This window comes from Oncorhynchus clarkii, chromosome 16, assembly GCF_045791955.1.
Source record: "Oncorhynchus clarkii lewisi isolate Uvic-CL-2024 chromosome 16, UVic_Ocla_1.0, whole genome shotgun sequence".
In the NCBI taxonomy this organism is placed as follows: Eukaryota; Metazoa; Chordata; class Actinopteri; order Salmoniformes; family Salmonidae; genus Oncorhynchus; species Oncorhynchus clarkii.
In genome coordinates, this window is record NC_092162.1 from 7,547,927 (window position 1) to 7,571,115 (window position 23,189).

Sequence of the window (23,189 nt, forward strand, 5' to 3'; positions counted from 1 at the left end):
GTTAGATATCACTTGTTAGATATTACTGCACTGTGGGAGCTAGTAAACAGCCATCTATCTACCTACCTCACCGGCATACAGTATTTATTTATCTTGCTTCTTTGCACCCCAGTATCTCTACTTGCACATTCATCTTCTGCACATCTACCATTCCAGTGTTTAATTGCCGTATTGTAATTACTTCGCCACCATGGCCTATGTATTGCCCTTTTAACTCCCTTATCTTACCTCATCTTGCACCCACTGTATATAGATAGACCTTTTGTTTTAATTTGTTCTACTGTATTATTGACTATGTTTTGTTTATCCCATGTGTAACTCTGTGTTGTTGTTTGTGTCGCTTTATCTTGGCCAGGTCGCAGTTGTAAATGAGAACTTGTTCTCAACTAGCCTACCTGGTTAAATAAAGGTGTTCTCAACTAGCCTACCTGGTTAAATAAAGGTGTTCTCAACTAGCCTACCTGGTTAAATAAAGGTGTTCTCAACTAGCCTACCTGGTTAAATAAAGGTGTTCTCAACTAGCCTACCTGGTTAAATAAAGGTTATTATTATTATTTATTTTTTTAAAGAAGCACACGCATTTCACTATACTCGCAATAACATCTGCTAAACATGTGTATGTGACCAATACATTTGATTTGTATTTTTTTTACCTTTATTTTACTAGGCAAGTCAGTTAAGAACAAATTCTTATTTTCAATGACAGCCTAGGAACAGTGGGTTAACTGCCTGTTCAGGGGCAGAACGACAGATTTGTACCTTGTCAGCTTGGGGATTTGAACTTGCAGCCTTTCAGTTACTAGTCCAACACTCTAACCACTAGGCTACCCTGCAACAACAACAACAAATTGCTAGACTGGCCCTAGGTGCTACAAATGGGCCAGCCCATCTGACATTTGCCCCGAAATGCCAGATGGCCAGTCCGCCTCTGCTCACGCATTGGCCTACTTACAACCCCTCTACTGCTGGGCCAACCTTACGTCTCCATTACCCTCATTCAATAAAGTATTTATGTACATATAACTAGAATCCTCAAAAATGGTTGCTCCAGTAGCCTCCACAGTACGTGCGGTGCCCAAAGTTAAAGCTTGGCGCCCCATACCAGCCCAATGGAAACCCCTACCCTTTCTGGCGTAACTTGTTACGCACAGACTTCCGTGACTGGGCCCGGGACGTCCATAGACGTGGCCGTCTATGCTGTGCTGCGTTCGCTGGCGCAGTGTCCCGTGTGGAGAGAGAGAGAGAGGGGGAGAAGTTTGCTCTGCCTGCATCGCAGCCTCGGCGCTGCTGGAATCGAACACAACAATGGCGACTCCCAGTTCCAGCAGCAACTCAACAACCTCCAGCGGAAACAGCAACATTGCAGGATCCACCTCGCACCACCATCACCCGCAAACACAACACATGACCACCGTCAGCAGCATGCAAGGTTAGACCAGATGCCCTAAATGTCTATTTTCAGGTTGATCAGAGCTATTAAACGTTAGCTGTTGAAAAACATGACTTGGCTAGCCTAACTACCATTGCCCCGAGGCTAAGCTACATAGCAGAGATGCATTGTAGCTAACTATATATTCTGCTAAATGTAGCGCGTCGGCAATTTGTTGCAACATTGTGTTTTTCTGCGAGGTGTACTGTAACAATGTTACAACCGCTGATATGTAAACGCACCAACTGAAAAGTGTTGCGTTGCAGTTACAGACGTTCCACTGCAATTGAGTTTACATCAACCGATGTTAGCTGCTACATGCACAACTCAACCCAAGGCCTACTACCAGATTGAGAAACCTACGTATTTATTACTGTATTGTTACTCAATTAATTACACTATTTGTAGATAATAACGATTCAATTACTTTGTTTTCTAATATACATTTGACCTTTTTTAAACAATGAGACATAATTGGCATTGAAATGTTAACTGTCAGTGCTATATTTTGAGTGACATCGTATTATGTAGCTATCTGTGATCAGTGTTGGTGCTATCTATTATGTACTTCGTGTGTGTCTGTCGGGAATTGTCCAGCTTCAACTCTTTTATTTTTAAACATTTCAGAAAGCAACACGTGCTGGAGGTGTCAAAACGAAACAGGTACTATTTATTTTTATTTATAGGATTTCAGTAGAATATTACTTGGTTCATGTGATATTCTGTTGATCATAGTGGAATATGATTCACCATTGTTTTCTGCTCCCCATTTCTCTTTTGTGTTTGATTTCCTCATTCTGTATTACGTTGTGTTTTCATGAATTACTATGGGTTCCATGTTAGAAGTTTGCCACCATTCCATAGCTACTGAAAATAAATGATTGTATATGTGAGGCCCAAAATCTTAGACAGCCAAATATGTGTAGGGTAGCATAAATAACATAACCAGCTCTCACTTGCCCTTGAAAGCCAGGGTTGCACAGCCATAGTGCATTGATTACTTCCATCCAGGTTATATAATGACCAGACAACAGGAGGATATCTCTCTCTCTCTCTCCTTTTAGGGTTTCAGATAGGGTGGGTATAATTTGTGGAACATTCCAACAGGAATATGTTCCAAAAACTTCGTAAAGTACAAGGTTGCCAATAATCAACGCATACAAAGTTGCCTGATCAATTCACCTAGCTAACTAGCTGCCGAATAGCCATCAACTCACCACGTAGCTTATTCTTAATATTTGTCCATAGGCTACCAGATTGAGGACAGACATTTTTCGGAATTAACGTGGTGAGTTAAAAACTTTATGAATTAGCCCACCCCCAACTCGGTAGTTTATTCTGCCGCTATACAACCTGGTTATTTACAAAGTTTTTGGAACAGATTCCTGTTGGAATGTTTAACAAATTATACCCACTAACACACTCTCGTAGCACACCAACCCTCTCTCTCTCTGTGGGTGCATCTCAAAATTTGGAAGTAGCTTCCTCTTCCTGTCTGCTTTCATCCATCTGCAATGACTGGACAGGTGAAAGCAAATATTTGGTCGGTATCGACCGTATCTCTTTAACCTCTCTAGGGTATGTGGGAAGTGTACCACCTGGCCAACATCCAGTGAGATTGCAGAGCGCCAAATTCAAATACAGAAATACAAATACAGAAATACAAATACAGAAATACAGAAATACAAATACAGAAATTCATACAACTATTTTACATAGGTTTAAAGATAAACTTCTTGTGAATCCAACCACTGTGTCAGATTTAAAAAATGCAAATCATTACAAAGAGTAACCAGCCAAGTAGAAGAGTTACACAAGTCAGAAATAGAGATCAAATTAATCACTTAACTTTGATGATATTCATATGTTTGCACTCAGAAGACATTCATTTATTCAATAAATGTTCCTTTTGTTCGATAAAGTCTCTCTTTATATCCGAAAACCTCAGTTTTGTTCGCACGTTTTCTTCAGTAATCCACAGGCTCAAACGCAGTCACAACAGGCAGACAAAACAATCCAAATTGTATCCGTAAAGTTCATAGAAACACGTCAAACAGTGTTTATATTCACTCCTCAGGTTGTTTTTAGCCTAAATAATCGATAATATTTAAACCGGACAATAACGTCGTCAATATAAAAGGTAAACAAGAAAGGCACTCTCTCGGTCGCGTGCATGAAACAGCTCTGTGACACGGCAGGGTCCACTCATTCAGACTGCTCTTACGCCCTCATTTTTCAGAATACAAGCCTGAAACAATTTCTAAAGACTGTTGACATCTAGTGGAAGGCATCGGAACTGCAATATGAGTCCTAAATCAATGGATACTGTAATGGCATTGAACAGAAAACTACAACAACAAAAACTTATCCTACTTCCTGCCAAATCAGTTATGTTATACTCACAGACATTATTTTAACAGTTCTGGAAACTTTAGGGTGTTTTCTATCCAAATCCACTAACTATATGCATATCCTATCTTCTGGGCCTGAGTAGAAGGCAGTTTAATTTGGGCATGCTTTTCATCCAAAATTCCAAATGCTGCCCCCTACCCTAGAGAAGTTAACCTAGTATGTGTTGTCAGAGCCGCAAAGGAGAGGAGACAAGGAGTGGAAGTCTCTCTAGACTATTGAGATGCGGTCTGTGTGATTCTCTGCTAGTGGGCTGTCTGTCCACTGTTCTATGTTGACTAATCTAATCCATGGTGGAGCGTTGGTTTGGGTGATGACCCATTTTCACCTGGGCATAATGGTTAAAGGGACCACTAGTAGGGGTACTGCAAAACAACTCCATGCTCCATGCACATTCCATGCTTTTCTTATCTCTTATTTTCAGCATCTGAGATTTACTATGCAATCTGACACACGTCAAATCGGTTTCCTTGATCGTCTGATTTTGTGTGAGGATAATGTTCTATACACTGATCCCTACAGGAAACCTACTGATCGTAACAGTTTGTTTAGGGCTGATAGTTGTCACCCGCTTCCCTTGAAAAACAGTCAGCCCTACTGCCAATTCTGTCGAATCAAAAGAATTAGCAAAAAACAATCTGATTTCGACAGAAATATGGCTATACCGGTAAATTAACCAATGATATCAAGCCACACCCGCCCATGATTACAGACACCTGTGTGTGTCCTTTGACACTATATAAACTAGTGACTCTCAGTGTTTGTCATTATACCCTGATGAAGACAGTTTGCTTGTCCAAACGTTGGTTATTAAATGACTGTATCTGAGTGTGTTGCTCTCTCCTTTATTTTTTCATGTGGACCTATTTCCACCTGGGTATATGGTTAAAGGGACAACTAGTACTGCACATCTGATTTGGCCCTGTAGGCCACTGTTCACTGTCCAATAAGACCTCGACACCTTCCCATCTCATCCTCAACATTATCATCTAGTGGAGTATTTAACAGTTATTATGTGCCATATAACCCTGATACAAGATCACGATAGTCAAATGGAGCACTTCTTAAAGAGTCAACAGATATCTACTATGCTAGTGCGGAATAGTTGATATTGTGGGACGGAAGGTAGTTGGAGCGTTGGACTAGTAACCAGAAAGGTTGCAAGATCGAATCCCCGAGCTGACAAGGTACACATCTGTCGTTCTGCCCCTGAACAAGGCAGTTAACCTACTGTTCCTAGGCCCTCATTGTAAAATAAGAATTTGTTCTTAACTGACTTGCCTGGTTAAATAAAAGGCCAAATAAAAACATATATTTCCGTCTCATTTGGAAGTCATAATGTTTGAGGGTGTTGGTAGGTGTCCTCTTTGACATGTCTATTACTGTAGCTACTGCTACAATGAAAACATCCACTATGGAAATGTCTTGAAGGGATTCCCAATGCATACAGGTTCACAATGCAATCACATCATGTTGGGTTAATGTTGTGCTTGTTATCAGTGTCAACATGCTGGCGTCGTCTATATTTCCTGGTAATTGGGAACCTCTATATTTATGGCCACTTTGCTTATGTTTATAATGCATAATGTTTGTGTTCTGTCAATACCCGGTAAACTCCAAGCCTGAAAAGTATGAGGAGACGGTCCTTCTCTGAGCATTGGGTAATGATGACACATTGATATACAGTGACTTCGGAAAGTATTCAGACCCATTCCCCTTTTCACATTTTGTTACGTTACAGCCTTGTTCTAAAATTGATTAAATAAAAATGTTCAATCAACACACAATACCCCATAATGGCAAAGTGAAAACAGTTGAAGTTTTTTGCAAATATAAAACAAAAACAGAAGTACCCTATTGACATAAGTATTCAGACCCGTTGCTATGAGACTTTAAATTGGGCTCAGGTGCATCGTTTACATTGATCACCCTTGAGATGTTTCTATAACTTGGAGTCCACCTGTGATAAATTCAATTGAATGGACATGATTTGGAAAGGCACACACCTGTTTATATAAGGTCCCACAGTTGACAGTGCATGTCAGATCAAAAACCAAGCCATAAGGTCGAAGGAATTGTCCGTAGAGCCCAGAGACAGGATTGTGTCGAGGCACAGATCTGGAGAAGGGTACCAAAAAATGTATGCAGCATTGAAGGTCCCCAAGAACACAGTGGCCTCCATCATTCTTAAATGGAAGAAGTTTGGAACCACCAAGACTCTTCCTTGAGCTGGTCACCCAGGGGAAGAAAAGGATTCTCTGGTCTGATGAAACCAAGATTGAACTCTTTGGCCTGAATGCGTCACACCTGGAGGAAACCTGGCACCAACCTGGCTGCATTATGCTGTGGGGATGTTTTTCAGTGGCAGGGGCTGGGAGAATAAATCAGGGTCGAGAGAAAGATGCACGGAGAAAGTACACAGATCCTTGATGAAAACCTGCTCCAGAGCCCTCAGGACCTCAGACTGGGGTGAAGGTTCACCTTCCAACAGGACAACGACCCTAAGCACACAGCCAAGACAACATTGGAGTAGCTTCGAGACAAGTCTCTGAATGTCCTTGAGTGGCCCAGCCAGAGCCCAGACTTGGAACCCGATCTTACATCTCTGGAGAGACCTGAAAATAGCTGTTCAGCGACGCTCCCCATCCAACCTGACAGAGCTTGAGAGGATCTGCAGAGACGAATGGGAGAAACTCCCCAAATACAGGTGTGCCAAGCTTGTAGTGTCATACCCAAGAAGACTCGGCTGTAATCGCTGCCAAAGGTGCTTCAACAAAGTACAGAGTAAAGGGTCTGAATACTTATGTAAATGTGTTTATATATATATATATATATATACACTTTTTAATACATTTGCAAAAATGTCTAAATTGTTTTTGCTTTGTCATTGTTTGTTGATTGATGAGGAAAATTACATTTTTAATCCATTTTAGAATAAGGCCGTAAACTAACAGAATGTGGAAAAAGTCAATGGGTCTGAATACTTCCCGAATGATCTGTAGCTAATAATTATTATTTCCAGTCTCCTGAAACATCACTGGTACTTTAATGTACTGAAATTCAACTTCATTTGCACTGAAACTCAACTTTGTCAGTGACTTCTGGTTACATGACTTAGTGGAGTTCGTGGCTTACTAGTTTTTATTGAAATGGTTCTCAATAGCTAGGTTTCCATCAAGTTATTGAGAGATTTTCACGTCAATATTCTAAAATCCGCATTAAAAAAATGTGAATTTTCCCACTAGTGGTGGGAACTTGTTGCAGAAAAGAAATCAGTGAGTTTTCGTGTACTGAATAAATGTTTCCAACACTTTTTCAATTCTACCAATAGTTTTGTCACAAACTGTTACGTTAAATAGCAAATGGTCTTGGCACGTGTGCGTAGGCTACTCTACATACTGAGATTATTATGGAGAAGCTGTCAAGAGGAACACAAGCGTCGATAATAATGTCACCAGAATCAAACCCTCAATATTTATTGGAGCATCAAGATCACCGTGCGCTTTCATCACCCTGTGCAGTTCATAAATTAGTTAATCTGTAGCCTAATAAACTGCATGGTTACCTGAGTCGTAGTGGGAGGACCACATCATATCATCACGTGATTCCAAGTTTACTTTGATATGATGGTGTTTATATCAATGTTTGTGCATTAAGGAGTTTCCATCGCCATTTCTTACATAACAAATTTTACCGACACAAAATAATCCCACCGTGTCAAACAAACAAATTTATTAAATTATACCCGAAACTTCCTGTTTCCATCCCATCTCTCGTGATTAAAAAAAATACTTTTAAGTTTACTCTTGTGAAAACTGTTGATGGAAACATGGTTATTGGTCTCACTTTATGATACAGTCCTGAAAACTATTTTCATACTGTGAAATATACTTATTCCATGCTCTTACATCCTATCCGGTTCCATCCCCATAGAATCATAACTATATGTCCCATTCACCAATGTAGCATCACCCGGTTTCCCTTATTCCCTAACCAGCATATGTTGTGTACAAACTGTTTCCCTCTGTGTCTCTCTGCCAGGTAAACGTAAAGCCCTGAAGCTGAACTTTGCCAACCCTTCAGTGAAGCCAGCTACCAGGTTGCCCCTCAACCCCTCACCTTCAACTGCACCTTCCTTCCAGAACCCACACATGTAAGTGCTGTGGAGAGCGGATAAGAAATGCACATTTAGAGACCTGATAGTCCTTAGCTTTCTAACAGATTATGTATTTCTGTTTGGTTTTATTGTTGTAGAGAAACATCTTCACACGGTCTGTAGGGTACTGTCTGTGTGAAGGAATAGTGTTTAAGACGGCTCTGAGAATACAGCAAAATGGCTGCATGATTAGTTAGCATCTTCAGTCTCTTCTTCAGTGTGGTCTGCTCTGCTATTGAGGAAGAAACCAAGACGTTATGATTGTAAAGGAACGAGGTGGGTTAGAAATCACTTCCTTGTGCATCATATGATGCTCCCTTTTGCCCCAAAACACTCTCTTCTTCATTCTCTCTGTTTCCTCTTTTTCCTCTCTATTCCTCTTTCCACCTCCTCCCTCTTTCACCCTGTCTTCGTCCTTCCCCACATCTCTTTCCTCTCTTCTTCATCCCCTCCCTGCTCTTCCTCCCCCTACAGAGAGCGTATGAGGACACACAGTATCGAGTCGTCGGGGAAGCTGAAGATTTCTACGGAGAAGGCCTGTGACTTCACGGCCGAGGACCTGAGGGACCTGGGGGAGATCGGCCGCGGGGCCTACGGCTCCGTCAACCAGATGCAGCACAAACCCAGTGGACAGATCATGGCCGTCAAGGTGACCACACCAGCTGCTCTCATCCTCACTGACTGAGACGTTCCAAGTTGAATACTATAGTTGATATACTGTAGTCTACGCACCTCGTAAATCAGATTGTTCCGGGCGGGTGTTAAGGAGCGCGGTTCGGTGGGTCATGTTTCGGGGAAGCATAACACCGACTTTCGCCTCTCCCAATCCCGTTGGGGAGTTGCAGCGATGAGGCAAGATTGTAGTGGATCACAATTGGATATCACCACAATGAGGAGAAAAATGTGCGCATCTCAAGTATAATAAGTACGAGACCTGGTAAAATATTGTCTTGGTTCTTGGTGGATGGTAGACCTAGAGATACAACAGGGTTTTTAATGGTCTTCATCAGGTGACGACTACGACTATAAAACTGATCTCTGAGCTGTTTCCTCTATTTCTGCTGAACACCTGTTGTTGTTGTCGTCTCTGTCCCCCCTAATCAGAGGATCCGCTCCACGGTGGATGAGAAGGAACAGAAGCAGCTGCTGATGGATCTAGACGTGGTGATGAGGAGTAGTGACTGTCTCTACATCGTTCAGTTCTACGGAGCTCTCTTCAGAGAGGTGAGACTTTTCAAATCACATTTTATTTGTTACATGATTGGTAAACAACAGGTGTGGACTAACACTAATGCTTACTGAAGGGTCCTTTCCCTTGTTAATAAGACAAGGAATAAATACACAATGAGTAACAATAACTTGGCTATATACATGGGTTATCAGTACTGAGTTGATGGGCAGGGGTACGAGGTAATTGAAGTAGATGAGTACATATAGGTAGGGATAAAGTGACTAGGCAGAATAGATTAGCAGCAGCGTATGTGATGAGTCTAAAGAGTTTGTGCAAAGGGGGTTCAATGCAGATAATCCGGGTAGCTATTTGAAGCTGTTCCTGGTCCTATTGGTTCCAGACTTGGTGCATCGGTACTGCTTGCTGTGCAGTAGCAGAGAGAACAGTCTATGACTTGGGTGGCTGGAGTCTTTGACAATTTTTAGGGCCTTCCTCTGACATGTCTGGTACAGAGCTCCTTGATCACCAAGTGGTGATGCAGACATTCAAGATTCTCTCAATGGTGCAGCTGTAGTACTTTTTGAGGATCTGAATGCCCATGCCAAATATTTATTTTGCTTCCTGAGGCATTGTTGTGTCTTCTTCACGACTGTGTTGGTGTTAATTCCTTAGTGATGTGGAGACCGATTAACTTGAAGCTCTCGACCTGCTCCATTACAGCCCCATCAATGTGAATGGGTGCGTGCTCTGCCCTCAGTTTCCTGTAGTCCACGTTCAACTCCTTTGTCTTGCTGACGTTGAGGGAAAGGTTGATGTCCTGGCTAGAGGTCGACCGATTAATCGGAATGGTCGATTTAATTAGGGCCGATTTCAGGTTTTCATAACAATCGGAAATCGGTATTTTTGGACGCCCCCGATATAGCCTATTTATTATTTTTTATTTATTTTACCTTTATTTAACTAGGCAAGTCAGTTAAGAACACATTCTTATTTTCAATGACGGCCTAGGAACGGTGGGTTAACTGCCTTGTTCAGGGGCAGAACGACAGATTTTTACCTTGTCAGCTTGGGGATTCAATCTTGCAACCTTGCGGTTAACTAGTCCAACGCTCTAACAACCTGCCTCACGAGGAGCCTGCATGTTACGCAAATGCAGGAAGAAGACAAGGTAAGTTGCTAGTTGGCATTAAACTTATCTTATAAAAAAACAATCAATCAATCATAATCACTAGTTAACTACATATGGTTAATGATATTACAAATTTATTTAGCGTGTCCTGCGTTGCATATAATTGATGCGGTGCGTATCGTTGCTCCAATGTGTACCTAACCATGAACATCAATGCCTTTCTTAAAATCAATACACAGAAGTATATATTTTTAAACCTGCATATTCAGCTAAAAGAAATCCAGGTTAGCAGGCAATATTAAAATCAGGTGAAATTGTCACTTCTCTTGCCGTTCATTGCACGTAGAGTCAGGGTATATGCAACAGTTTGGGAAGCCTGGTTCATTGTGAACTAATTTGCAAGAATTTTACGTAATTATGACATAACATTGAAGGTTGTGAAATGTAACAGCAATATTTAGACTGATGGATGCCACCCGTTAGATAAAATACGGAACGGTTCCGTATTTCACTGAAAGAATAAATGTTTGTTTTCAAAATGATAGTTTCTGGATTCAAACATATTAATGCCCTAAGGTTCGTATTTCTGTGTGTTATTATGTTATAATTAAGTCTACCATCTGACTGAGCGATGGTAGGCACCAGCAGGCTCGTAAGCATTCATTCAAACAGCACTTTCATACGTTTTGCCAGCAGCTCTTCGCTGTGCTTCAAGCATTGCGTTGTTTATGACTTCAAGCCTATCAACTCCCGAGATTAGGCTGGTCTAGCTAGTTAACAGGGTGCACGCTAATAGCGTTTCAAACGTCACTCGCTCTGAGACTTGGAGTAGTTGTTCCCCTTGCTCTGCATGGGTAAAGCTGCTTCGAGGGTGGCTGTTGTCGATGTGTTCCTGGTTCGAGCCCAGGTAGCGGCGAGGAGAGGGATGGAAGCTGGCAATACTAAAGTGCCTATAAGAACATCCAATAGTCAAAGATTAATGAAATACAAATGGTATAGAGGGAAATAGTCCTATAATAACTACAACCTAAAACTTCTTACCTGGGATATTGAAGACTCATGTTCTGAGCAAGGAACTGAAACTTTCTTACATAGCACATATTGCACTTTTACTTTCTTCTCCAAACACTTTGTTTTTGCATTATTTAAACCAAATTGAACATGTTTCATTATTTACTTGAGGCTAAATTGATTTTATTGCTGTATTATATTTAGTTAAAATATGTGTTCATTCAGTATTGTTGTAATTGTCATTATTACAAATACATTTTTTATCTTTAAATCGGCCGATTAATCGGCATCGGCTTTTTTGGTCCTCCAATAATCGGTATCGGTGTTGAAAAATCAGAATCGGTCGACCTCTAGTCCTGACACCACACAGCCAGATCTCTGACCTCCTCCCTGTAGGCTGTCTCATCGTCGTCAGTGATCAGTCCTACCGCTGTCGGGCCATCAGCAAACTTAATGATGGTGTTGGAGTCGTGCCTGGTCATGCAGTCATGTGTGAACAGTGACTACAGGAGGGGACTGAGCACACACCCCTGAGGGGCCCCTGTGTTGATAATCAGCATGGCAGATGTGTTGTTACCTACCCTTACCACCTGGGGGTGGCCAATCAGGAAGTCCAGGATCCAGTTGCAGAGGGAGGTGTGGTGTTGAACGCTGAGCTTGAGTCAATGAACAACATTCACAGGTGTTCCTCTTGTCCAGGTGGGAGAGGGCAGTGTGGAGTGTAAGCGAGACTGTGTTATCGGTTAATATAATATCTACAGTACATGTTTCAATACCTACATGACTGTATATTATATATTAGAAGTAGTGACTGTTTCTATACTGAACAAAAAAATATTAACGCAACTTGTAAAGTCTTGGTCCCATGTTTCATGCGCTGAAATAAAAGTTCACAGAAATGTTCTATATGCACAAAATCTTATTTCGCTCAGATTTTGTGCATACATTTGTTTACATCCTTGTTAGTGAGCCTTTGTCCTTTGTCAAGATAATCCATCCACCTGACAGGTGTGGCATGTGCAGGAGCTGGTTAAACTGCATGATCTGCACAGGTGCACTTTGTGCTGGGGACAACAAAAGGCCACACAGTGCCACAGATGTCTCAGGTTTTGAGGGAGCGTGCAATTGGCATGCTGACTGCAGGAATGACCACCAGAGCTTTTGGCAGAGAATTGAATGTTCATTTCTTACCATAAGCCGCATCAAGTCATTTATGAAGAATTTGGTAGTACGTCCTACCTGCGTCACAACCGCAGACCACGTGTAACCACGCCAACCCAGGACCTCCACATCTGGTTTCTTCACCTGCGGGCTCATCTGAGACCAGCCACCAGGACATCTGATGAAACTGAGGAGTATTTCTGTCTATGATAAAACTCTTTTGTGGGGAAAAACTCATTTAGATTGGCCGGTCCTGGCTTCCCAGTGGGTGGGCCTATTCCCCCCCCCCCCCCCCCCCCCCCCCCCCATGGCTCCACCCCTGCCGGCTCCATCCCTGCCCAGTCATGTGAAAGCCATAGATTAGGGCCTAATAATTTTATTTGCGGGCGGCAGGTAGCCTAGTGGTTAGAGTGTTGGACTAGTAACCAAAAAGTTGGAAGATTGAATCCCCGAGCTGACAAGGTAAAAATCTGTCGTTCTGTCCCTGAACAAGGCAGTTAACCCACTGTTCCCAGGTTGTCATTGAAAATAAGAATTTGTTCTTAACGGACTTGCCTAGTTAAATAAAGGTAAAATAAAAAATAAAAATAAAACATTTCAATTGACTGATTTCCTTATATAAACTGTAACTCAGTAAAATCGTTAATTGTTGCATATTATACACTAATGGACCAAAAGTATGTGGACACCTGCTTGGCGAACATCTCATTCCAAAATCATGGGCATTAATATGGAGTTGGTCCCCCCTTTGCTGCTATAACAGCCTCCACTCTTCTTGGAAGGCTTTCCACTAGATGTTGGAACATTGCTGCGGGGACTTGCTTCCATTCAGCCAGATGATTTTTACGTGCCTTAGCACTCGGCGGTCCCATTATGTGAGCTTGTGTTGGCTTACCACTTTGCGGCTGAGCCATTGTTGCTCCTAGATGTTTCCACTTTACAATAACAGTACTTACAGTTGACCGGGGCATCTCTAGTAGGGCAGACATTTAACAAACTGACAATGTGGCATCCTATGACGGTGCCACATTGAAAGTCACTGAGCTCTTCAGTAAGGCCATTCAACTGCCAATGTTTGTCTATGGAGTTTGCATGGCTGTTATGCTTGATTTTATACATCTGTCAGCAACGGGTGTGGCTGAATTGGCCTAATCCACTAATTTTAAGGGATGTCCACATACTTTTGTAACAGTGCATGTTAGTTCTGTATATAGCATCCAGTTATACAGAGTTCTCGTCAGAAAGGTGAGAATAACTAATTAGACAGGTTCAGTTCCGGGGCAGTAGTAATTCTCAAATGTTTGGTCTGGACGGGGTGGTGGCAGGACATGTTGTTTTGTTACAATGTGGAACACTTGTGTTTAATAATGACATTTCTTTCTCTTTAGGGTGACTGTTGGATATGTATGGAACTAATGTCTACCTCATTCGACAAATTCTACAAATGTGTATATTGTTCGTTAGATGACGTCATTCCAGAGGAAATATTAGGCAAAATTACATTAGCAGTGAGTGGTTATTTTATTTTCTGTGACTATAATCTGTTTATAACATATTTATATGAATGCAGTTGTTGGTCACAGATTGTAATGAAATGTGTTTGTTTCTTTACAGACCGTTAAAGCGCTGAACCACTTAAAAGAAAACTTGAAAATAATTCACAGAGGTAAGTTGTCAGATACATCTTTTAGAATTTTGGCCATATTTATGCAAATTCCAGCTGTGTGTGGTGCATGAAGTCTAAAACGTCAGTATGTTTGTGATCTTACAGACATCAAACCTTCCAACATTCTCATGGATCGTAACGGCAACATCAAGCTGTGTGACTTTGGCATCAGTGGTCAGCTGGTGGACTCTATAGCCAAGACCAGAGACGCAGGCTGCAGACCCTACATGGCAGTAAGTCTGTACATTTTTTTGCGAAAATCTCACTCAAATGTCAAGCTAGGATTCGGTTCCTGAATTGTCCAGTATATCGTGGAAAAGTTGTGTTTGTTCTTTTCCTGTTGCTCAGCCGGAGAGGATAGACCCCAGTGCATCCAGACAAGGCTACGACGTCCGATCTGACGTGTGGAGTTTGGGGATAACCCTGGTAGATATTTAATTCAGTTAATTCATACATTGATTTGATGGCCTCCAATGGGGAATAACAGGTTTGCTATGTTATAACCTAGCTGCACTGTTATTGGTAACAATTTGTACACTAAGAAATGCACAATCTAACTATTTCTAAACCCTTGTTGGTGGTAGTCAATGAGTAATTGCATTTCTGCGTGTCTTCAGTATGAGTTGGCCACCGGCAGATTCCCGTACCCCAAGTGGAATAGCGTGTTTGATCAGCTGACCCAGGTGGTGAAGGGTGAGCCGCCGCAGCTCTGCAACTCTGAAGACAGGCAGTTCTCCCCCAAGTTCATCAACTTTGTCAATTTATGGTGAGTATCGCCTCTGGTGAAAGCAGTCTACCACTCCCTCCAGTGGACATTGCTATTAGACTCTCACCCTAGAGGATTCACCATTGGTTTTTTCCTCCCTCTCCTGGTAGAATGGTGAAAAGGCAACATTGCTCTTTCTGTTGTCTTTGCCAATTGCTTCTTCTCTTGTTCTACAGCCTCACAAAGGATGAGTCAAAACGGCCCAAGTACAAGGAGCTCCTGGTAAGTTTGTGGATTTCACTGTGTATTGACTGCTATGCGGGCAACAGCAAAGCTTGACCTAGTTTCTATGTGGCTGAGATACATGTTTGTCTCCTCCAGAAACACCCGTTCATCCTGATGTACGAGGAGAGGTTTGTGGACGTGGCCAGCTACGTGTGTCGCATCCTGGACCAGATCCCTGCCTCCCCTATCTCCCCTATGTATGTGGACTGACTGGGGGGGGGGGGGAATCAGTACACCGCGACACACAACGCATGACATCCCCTGCCCTCAGTTACTATAGTAACAAGGTGTTTGTTTCCATGTTCCAAAGAACATGAGAACAATTCCATATTCCAAACCAATCGCTCTGTGCAATACGATAATACACACATACTTGTCACCACCCTGTTCAATGTCCATAAAAACATCTAGATTATCCTCCCGTCTTCAGACAGCTAAACTTGAAGACATTCAATTGGCTCAACGCATATACACAACGGTCATCTTTTTTTATGTGCTAGGGAGAAAAAAAACAGTTTAGAGTCAATATATGGGTGTATACTTGAAAATCGATGTTACCAAATAAACAAACATGTTGGAAAGTGCCGCTCATGACGTTATGAAAAAGAGTCATCTATTTGGATTGTACATTGTGGACTGTATTGTATGTATGCGTTTGTGTGCTCACCTCTACGTCGTAGACAGATGTAATGCAGACAGACTTGTCTGAGCGAGACACTCGAATCTCTCAGTATGCTGTGGGCACCTTAACTCATTGTAAATGAAGGGGTCTGATAATCTAAAAGTTATCGTTCCCTGAAACACAGATCGATGGTGTAAACGTGGCTTTATTTTCTTAATATGCAATTTTACAGTATGACTCCAAATGTTGTTCTCTGCTAACTGGACAGTAGGATTGTAAATCTATATGTGTGTGTACATCTCAAAACAGTCTGCTATTGTTCACCGGTTCTGTTCAGCAGTCAGGACTTGTTACCACGGACGCACTCGACATTGTCTCCTCAAGCAGTTATAAGAGTACACAGTTCTTCACCTGCCACACGTTGCAAACTGGATGAAGTTACAGCCAGTCGGCTAGCTATTAAACCTAGACGTCACAAGTTGAACATGTGTCGGATATACATTTCATTGCTTGACCAGGTCAGTGCTGCATCTGTCTGTGCAAAAGGAGTGTCCGACCCCCACGACAGTCATGTTATACTACAGCACTGTTCAGCTGCCCAGCCTGCCTGATCACACACAGAATCATAGATAAAAATCGGCATGTGGCTCGGGCCGCTGGCCATGATACGAGGCTCGCACTGATGGAAGGTTCTGTTTCCCTCTTCAACCCTTAGGCAACATGTAGGGCGCATCTCAATAGTGTCTAGTGAAATCCTCTTCTTGTCCCCTTTTCCACTGATGTGAAAGACCTAGACAGGTGAACATGGAATAGATGTTGCTGATAGGCTTTCACCTATCCTGTGTAGTCTGATCAGTGCAGATTGTTGTGTATTTGGGTCTCGAGTGGCCTAAGGGACTGCATTGCGGTGCTAGAGGCGTCACTACAGACCCTGGTTCGTTCCCAGGCGGTGTCACAACCGGCCGTGATTGGGAGTCCCATAGGGCGGCGCACAATTGGCCCAGCGTCATCCGGGTTAGGGCTGGGGTGGGCCGTCATTGTAAATAAGAACTAGTTCTCAACTGACTTGCCTAGTTAAACTACGGCAAAATAAAAAGATGAATGAGAGGTGAGGAAGTCACTTTCTTTCGCGCTCAGAAATCCACGGTGTCAGTCTTGTCAGGTCACCCACGTTCAGTGTATAATACTGTAGCGAAGCAAAAGAAACATGGTGCTCCTATGCTAGTGAACCAAACTGCAGGGGTTCAGCATCGCTATGTTGGAACCTGGGTTGTTTCACTAAGCACAGTCGATGCGTTTGCCAGATAACTTCAATGACCCTTTCAGATGTAACTCCCAGGTTACTTACTATATGTGATATTAAGAACTAGAAAAATACACAATTGTTTTTGAATGTTTAGGAAATGTAGCTGGCTAACATTTCATGAAGTTAAATTGCGCTTCACGAAATGCCCCCTTGGAAAAGTCAGGGGTCAGGGACAAGTGTTTCGTACAGAAATGTCACGTACATATGCAGCTTATTCAGGAGAGAGGAAATTTACAGAATATTCGGATAGAAATGTACTACATAGACCTGACCTGATTCCCTGTTATGTGGAGTACGGAATCCAGTCGTCTCTATTCATTGCGTTTCTGTCTGAATAGTTCTAAACTTTGTCTCTGAAGAAGCCTATGCTCTTATAAGCTGAGATGTGGAAAACTAATGGTTAAATGGTGAATTGCAATTTATTGGAATGTTCATATTATAGATCATACAATGTTAAGGGCAATGAGTATGATATTGTATATTGATCAAGGGTAAAAAAATAAAATTATAATAAAGTTCACATTGAGAAAATACATAGTGCTGTGTTGTGAACCTGGGTCGTAGACAAAGGTACAACACAGAAACAATGATTATTTGTGTTTAAAGTTTATTGCTTTCTCTTCTACAGTAATGCACTGCTATGGAAAGCTGTTCAGTGGCCAAGCAACAGGGAAGCTTTCTGTCAGATGTGAAATGTTGATGTAAAAAGAGAAAAGAAAGTCATCCCTCTACATTAGGTGATCAGGATGGAGCACATGACCTGTGTGGCTGTTGTAAATGCCTAATGGCGTGGTGAAATCCTATTAACAAGGGTGCGACAGTTTAATTAAGAAGTAACAAGAGGGGAAAAAAGTTGTTTGAGAGAAATATTTGGTCAAAAAAATAAATAAATCAAATAACAATGATACTGAACCAAATCTGACTGATAGCCAATCCAAGACAGAGTTAGTGTTTTGAACGTTCTTCTGCATTTCGGTGTACATTGAACAGAGACTGTGAAGATTCTGGTCGTGTTCCTCTGTTCAGACGTTGCTGACGCGCGTTGTATCAGCTAACCGCATGCAATGTCTGAGCAGGGGAACACAACCTCTTTTCTTCGAGGCAGAACCTTAAACTCATTCCTTGAAAACAGCTCTAGTTTGTGCTCCTGGAGTGAATCCATATGAGCCAAGCCTGCGCCAATGGTAGAGCTGCGGTCAGATGACCTAAACATCACAATATCTCTGATAATCTCATTGGCACTGTGGTGGTTAAATTACGGAGTGGCTTCCCACTGACCTTTTTTTCAGAGCATTAAAGGTCTTGACGCTTCTGGCATTTGCTTGTCCTCTACTAGTAGAGAACAGGCTACTCTGGCGAATGTTGCTCATTTAATAAAGTTATGTCTGCAAGATCACAATGATATGTAGACTACTAACAGAACGGAATATAATGACATATTATAACGTTACTGTGAAACAAAAACCCACACCGAATATTTCTCTCATGTGGCCAAAACAGACGCTGCTTGGACGTTTCACCGGTAAATTTTTTTTATATATATCATTCACGATTGACGGTGCGGAATGTGAAGGGAAAGAGACCACACAAATGTGTGCGTAAAGAAACACGTGCGCAGAACATGATCCGCACGTGAGCAGAAGCTTGGGGACCTTTAGCGCTCAAAAAAAAAAAAAAAAGTCAGTGAAAAATTGATTCCCACAGCCATGGGTTTAAAATTATACCCATAGTTACGTTTACATATTCTAACGGTCCCTATTCGTTTAGCTATAGACCACATCATACATGTATTGCAGATGGGTTTATTATTTTTGGTATATTTACATCTCAGTAAACTATTTTTCATTCCTGATTCATAATCATTCTACAGATCCTACCCTAAACCTCTGCAGCATAACGGTGGCTATGGAAGCAAGTTTATAAAAAGGTCACATGTACTTTAGCATATTGAACACAGATTATTCTGTGCTAGATTCACAGTTAGAATTGGTAAGAATGGATATTTACTCTGCATATGCAGTACTTTTACATCATATTGTTCTCCATGGAAAAAATATTTTTTGGGAAGAACAATGCAAGATCAAAAAGGCAGAATATGAGTTTATGTTAATCAATCTAATTTTATCATAAAGGAATGTCAAATATAAATATGATCAATGTATAAATAAAAAATAAATGAAAAATAAATAACTAAGAAGTGAGTCTCTCTAAGATATAAATGGGTGAATTTTCCAAAGGTCAAATACAAAACAATAAATAATAATAAAAATAATATAGGAGGACATTCAGACAGATTTTATTGCCATTACTTCTGACTTACTATGATGGATCCTTGCACTAAAAATGTGATGTGATTTATCAAAGCTGTGTGATAAAGGTGGCGCACTGTGCAGTACCATAGCGTTCCACATTCATGTTGTCTTGAATGATTGTGGATGCTTTGTGTGGCCAGAGTAACAGCATTGTTTGGTGTGATGGGATATGGACAGAGTGCTCCATTTGAAATACCAAGAGCGTTCTTGTTGTGAAGTGTTTAAGGCACAATCTTGAGTTAAATATTGCTCTCTCGTCCTACAATCCATGCATTTCTGCATCCGAAGACACTTTTATCGAAACTGAGACAAAGGGGTTTTCCACACTAAAGGTACATATTTAGTCTTCATATTATTATTATATTGTAAATAAATCCACTAGTAAAGTGTGAGAAAAAAAACATACCAAACACTTGCATGGAACTTTCTTTCACTGCAAATACATTCTAGGTTTAAGCAAAGTGTGCCAATAATCTATGCTAATCAAGGTGCAAAATGTGAGATTTAAAATATTTACATAGCAAATATCAAACGACAAACTAAAATGACACATTTGATTATGTGATAGTTTCTAAAGTGTTCTCTCCCACACCACAGACAAATATCCAGACCTCAACTTGTCTCCGTCACGAACAATATAATATTTACAAATGTGGCATTCGATGTCATCCAAATCCGTTTGTAATCTCCTTTTGGTTTCCAGTAATAAAAACAAAAACTCACTGTTCACAAATAACACATTGATTGTCAAAATATGTATCTTCAAGTCTAGGTGCCATATTACTTAAAACTGTACGAAACTACTTGCATATATTCTATAGATTTCTTAAGGCAACGTTGTAATATTTTTTGGGGGCCGTAGTATTCATTTAAATGAACATCATTGTTGGATCTATCCAGAGTCATACTGCTTTTAGAGTTGTGCGCATCATTGTCCAAGAAGACAAAGATCATTTCAAACAGCACCCGGTGACTGCTTATTGTATAGCACTTTGCCGGGCCGCGACTCTGCGTGTGGTTCTTTGGTAAATCCCATTGTAAATTTACCTGGAAGCGGTTTTGGTATCCAGGGCAAGTTTGGCGAGATTTATTCAGCTGGTCTTTGGTTGCTGGTCAGTATTTTGTCTAGCTATTTTATTTTGCTAACTGGTTTCCTTCTGTGTCTTTTTCTAGGTAACTTGCTAGCTAGACACTATAGTATCTTGTTGTGTTTTCTAGGTAACTTGCTAGCTAGACACTATAGTATCTTGTTGTGTTTTCTAGGTAACTTGCTAGCTAGACACTATAGTATCTTGTTGTGTTTTCTAGGTAACTTGCTAGCTAGACACTATAGTATCTTGTTGTGTTTTCTAGGTAACTTGCTAGCTAGACACTATAGTATCTTGTTGTGTTTTCTAGGTAACTTGCTAGCTAGACACTATAGTATCTTGTTGTGTTTTCTAGGTAACATAAACTCACCCCATTCCGTACAAATGTGCGCAACCGCAACATTCAAACTAGGCTACAAAGAAAACGAATGGGACTGTAGCGAATGTGTTGACTTCAAAATCTGGGGTGTGAACTAGGTTTCTATTCAAGCGTTGATCGACATGGTAACGGCTCTATAATATTGGAGAAAAGTTTAAATAACGGACCCTCCGTTACATCGTGACGTGTCATGTCGTAACGTACAGCGCGCATAAAGCAACTATTTCTGTCTTACAATCTCTCTCCACCAGGTGTAGCACTTCTCTCATCCTTTAGAAACAAGAAATGGACAGGGACGGGGGTAAGGGTGGGATACCTAGTCATTTTTTGCGAGATCATTGCATGCGTCCGTACAATTGACCTTATTTTAGCGCTCCAAAAATGTAATACTTCCAGATCAACTGTAATGTCAATACCATTGTAAAACACAATTTCTCCCCTTTCCAACACAATCAATGACATGACCTCCATGCTGCCCATTTCTGCATGATTCAAGAAGGCAGCTCCTTCGGGTCTTTGGCGGGTGGGGAAGTGAAACTAATGCGTGATAGTGAGAAGGAGAGATGTCGTGTGGGAAAATGGCTTTTTCCCCCACTCAATCTGTCCAATGTATCACCTTATCGCCTCTAAAATGTCAATAAAACACTATAAAGAGTTTATATAATATGTCATTACATACCTATTTGAAGGTTTGTGTCGAATTTGAATCAGGTTTTTAGGACGGTTTTAAAGTGATCTTAGAGGTAAACAGGTTTTTTTGAGAATCGTGATCGCTTACAGTGACGACGCAAAAAATGACTAGGTATCCCCCCCCTTACCCCCATCCCTGTCTTGTTTTTAAACGATGAGAGAAGTGCTACACCTGGTGGAGAGAGATTGTAAAACAGAAATAGTTGCTTTATGCGTGCTGTACGTTACGACATGACACGTCACGATGTAACCTGTCCGTTATTTCAACTTTTCTCCAATATTATAGAGCCATTACCATGTCGATCAACGCTTGAATAGAAACCTAGTTCACACCCCAGATTTTGACGTCAACACATTCGCTACAGTCCCATTCGTTTTCTTTGTAGCCTGTTTTGAATGTCGCAGTTGCGCACATTTGTACGGAATGGGGTGAGTTTACCTTAGTCTCTTGTGTTTTCTAGGTAGCTAGCTAGTAGACACTATAGTATCTTGTTGAGTTTTCTAGGTAGCTAGCTAGTAGACTATAGTATCTTGTTGTTTTCTTGGTAGCTAGCTACTATAGTCTATTTTTATGTTTAGGTAGCTTAGCTAGCTAGTAGCTAGACACTATAGTCTCTTGATGTGTTTTCTAGGTAGCTAGCTAGTAGCTAGACACTATAGTCTCTTGTTGTATTTAGGTAGCTTAACTAGCTAGTAGCTAGACACTATAGTTTCTTGTTGTGTTTCCTAGGTAGCTAGCTAGTAGACACCATAGTTTCTTGTTGTGTTTTATACGTAGCTAGCTAGTAGACGCTACAGTCTATTGTGTTTTCTAGGTAGCTAGCTAGTAGACACTATAGTCTCTTGTTGTGTTTTCTAGGTAGCTAGCTAGTAGACACTATAGTTTCTTGTTGTGTTTTCTAGGTAGCTAGCTAGTAGCTAGACACTATAGTCTCTTGTTGTGTTTTCTAGGTAACTAGCTAGTAGCTAGACACTCATCTCTTGTTGTGCTTTCTAGGTAACTAGCTAGTAGCTAGACACTATAGTCTATTGTTCTGTTTTCTAGGTAGCTAGCTAGTAGCTAGACACTAGTCTCTTGTTGTGTTTTCTAGGTAGCTAGCTAGTAGACACCATAGTTTCTTGTTGTGTTTTATACGTAGCTAGCTAGTAGACACTACAGTCTATTGTGTTTTCTGGGTAGCTAGCTAGTAGACACTATAGTTTCCTGTTGTGTTTTCTAGGTAGCTAGCTAGTAGACAACAGTCTCTTGTGTTTTCTAGGTAGCTAGACACGAGTCTATTGATGCGTTTTCTAGGTAGCTAGCTAGTAGACACTAGTTTCTTGTTCTGTTTTAGAGGTAGCTAGCTAGTAGACACTATAGTTTCTTGTTGTGTTTTCTAGGTACTAGCTAATAGACACTATAGTCTCTTGTTGTGTTTTCTAGGGAGCTAGCTAGTAGACACTATAGTTTATTGTTGTGTTTTCTAGGTAGCTAGCTAGTAGCTAGACACTATAGTCTTTTGTTGTGTTTTCCAGGTAGCTAGCATGTATCCTGCTGTGTTGGGGGCTGGCAGGTAGCCCGCCGGTTAAGAGCGTAAGGCCAGTAACCAAAAGGTTGCTGGTTTGAATCCCTGAGCCGACTCTGTGAAAATTCAGAGCAAGGCACCTAATTGCTCCTGTAAGTCACTCT

The 23,189-nt window shown here is 41.2% G+C and overlaps 1 protein-coding gene across 1 annotated transcript; it reads left to right on the forward strand.

Annotated features, from left to right (window-relative positions):
* Nucleotides 1-1,147: 1,147 nt before the first annotated feature.
* On the forward strand, nt 1,148-17,582 carry LOC139367911 (dual specificity mitogen-activated protein kinase kinase 4-like). The gene is made up of 12 exons (XM_071106291.1): nt 1,148-1,429; nt 2,057-2,092; nt 7,880-7,991; nt 8,469-8,643; nt 9,099-9,218; nt 13,855-13,974; nt 14,081-14,132; nt 14,238-14,365; nt 14,481-14,558; nt 14,750-14,898; nt 15,075-15,120; nt 15,220-17,582. Exons 1-12 carry the CDS (start codon nt 1,195-1,197, stop codon nt 15,331-15,333), a joined length of 1,365 nt encoding a protein of 454 aa, XP_070962392.1. The 5' UTR covers nt 1,148-1,194; the 3' UTR covers nt 15,334-17,582.
* The last annotated feature ends 5,607 nt before the right edge of the window (nt 17,583-23,189 follow it).

Bases quoted from the DNA above. Each gene is read 5' to 3' on its own strand.
- LOC139367911 (XM_071106291.1), top strand. From the start codon at position 1,195: ATGCTGTGCTGCGTTCGCTGGCGCAGTGTCCCGTGTGGAGAGAGAGAG. The intron at 14,133-14,237 runs GTAAGTTGTCAG...GTGATCTTACAG, and splicing joins CTTGAAAATAATTCACAGAG to ACATCAAACCTTCCAACATT. The intron at 14,899-15,074 runs GTGAGTATCGCC...CTTGTTCTACAG, and splicing joins ATCAACTTTGTCAATTTATG to CCTCACAAAGGATGAGTCAA.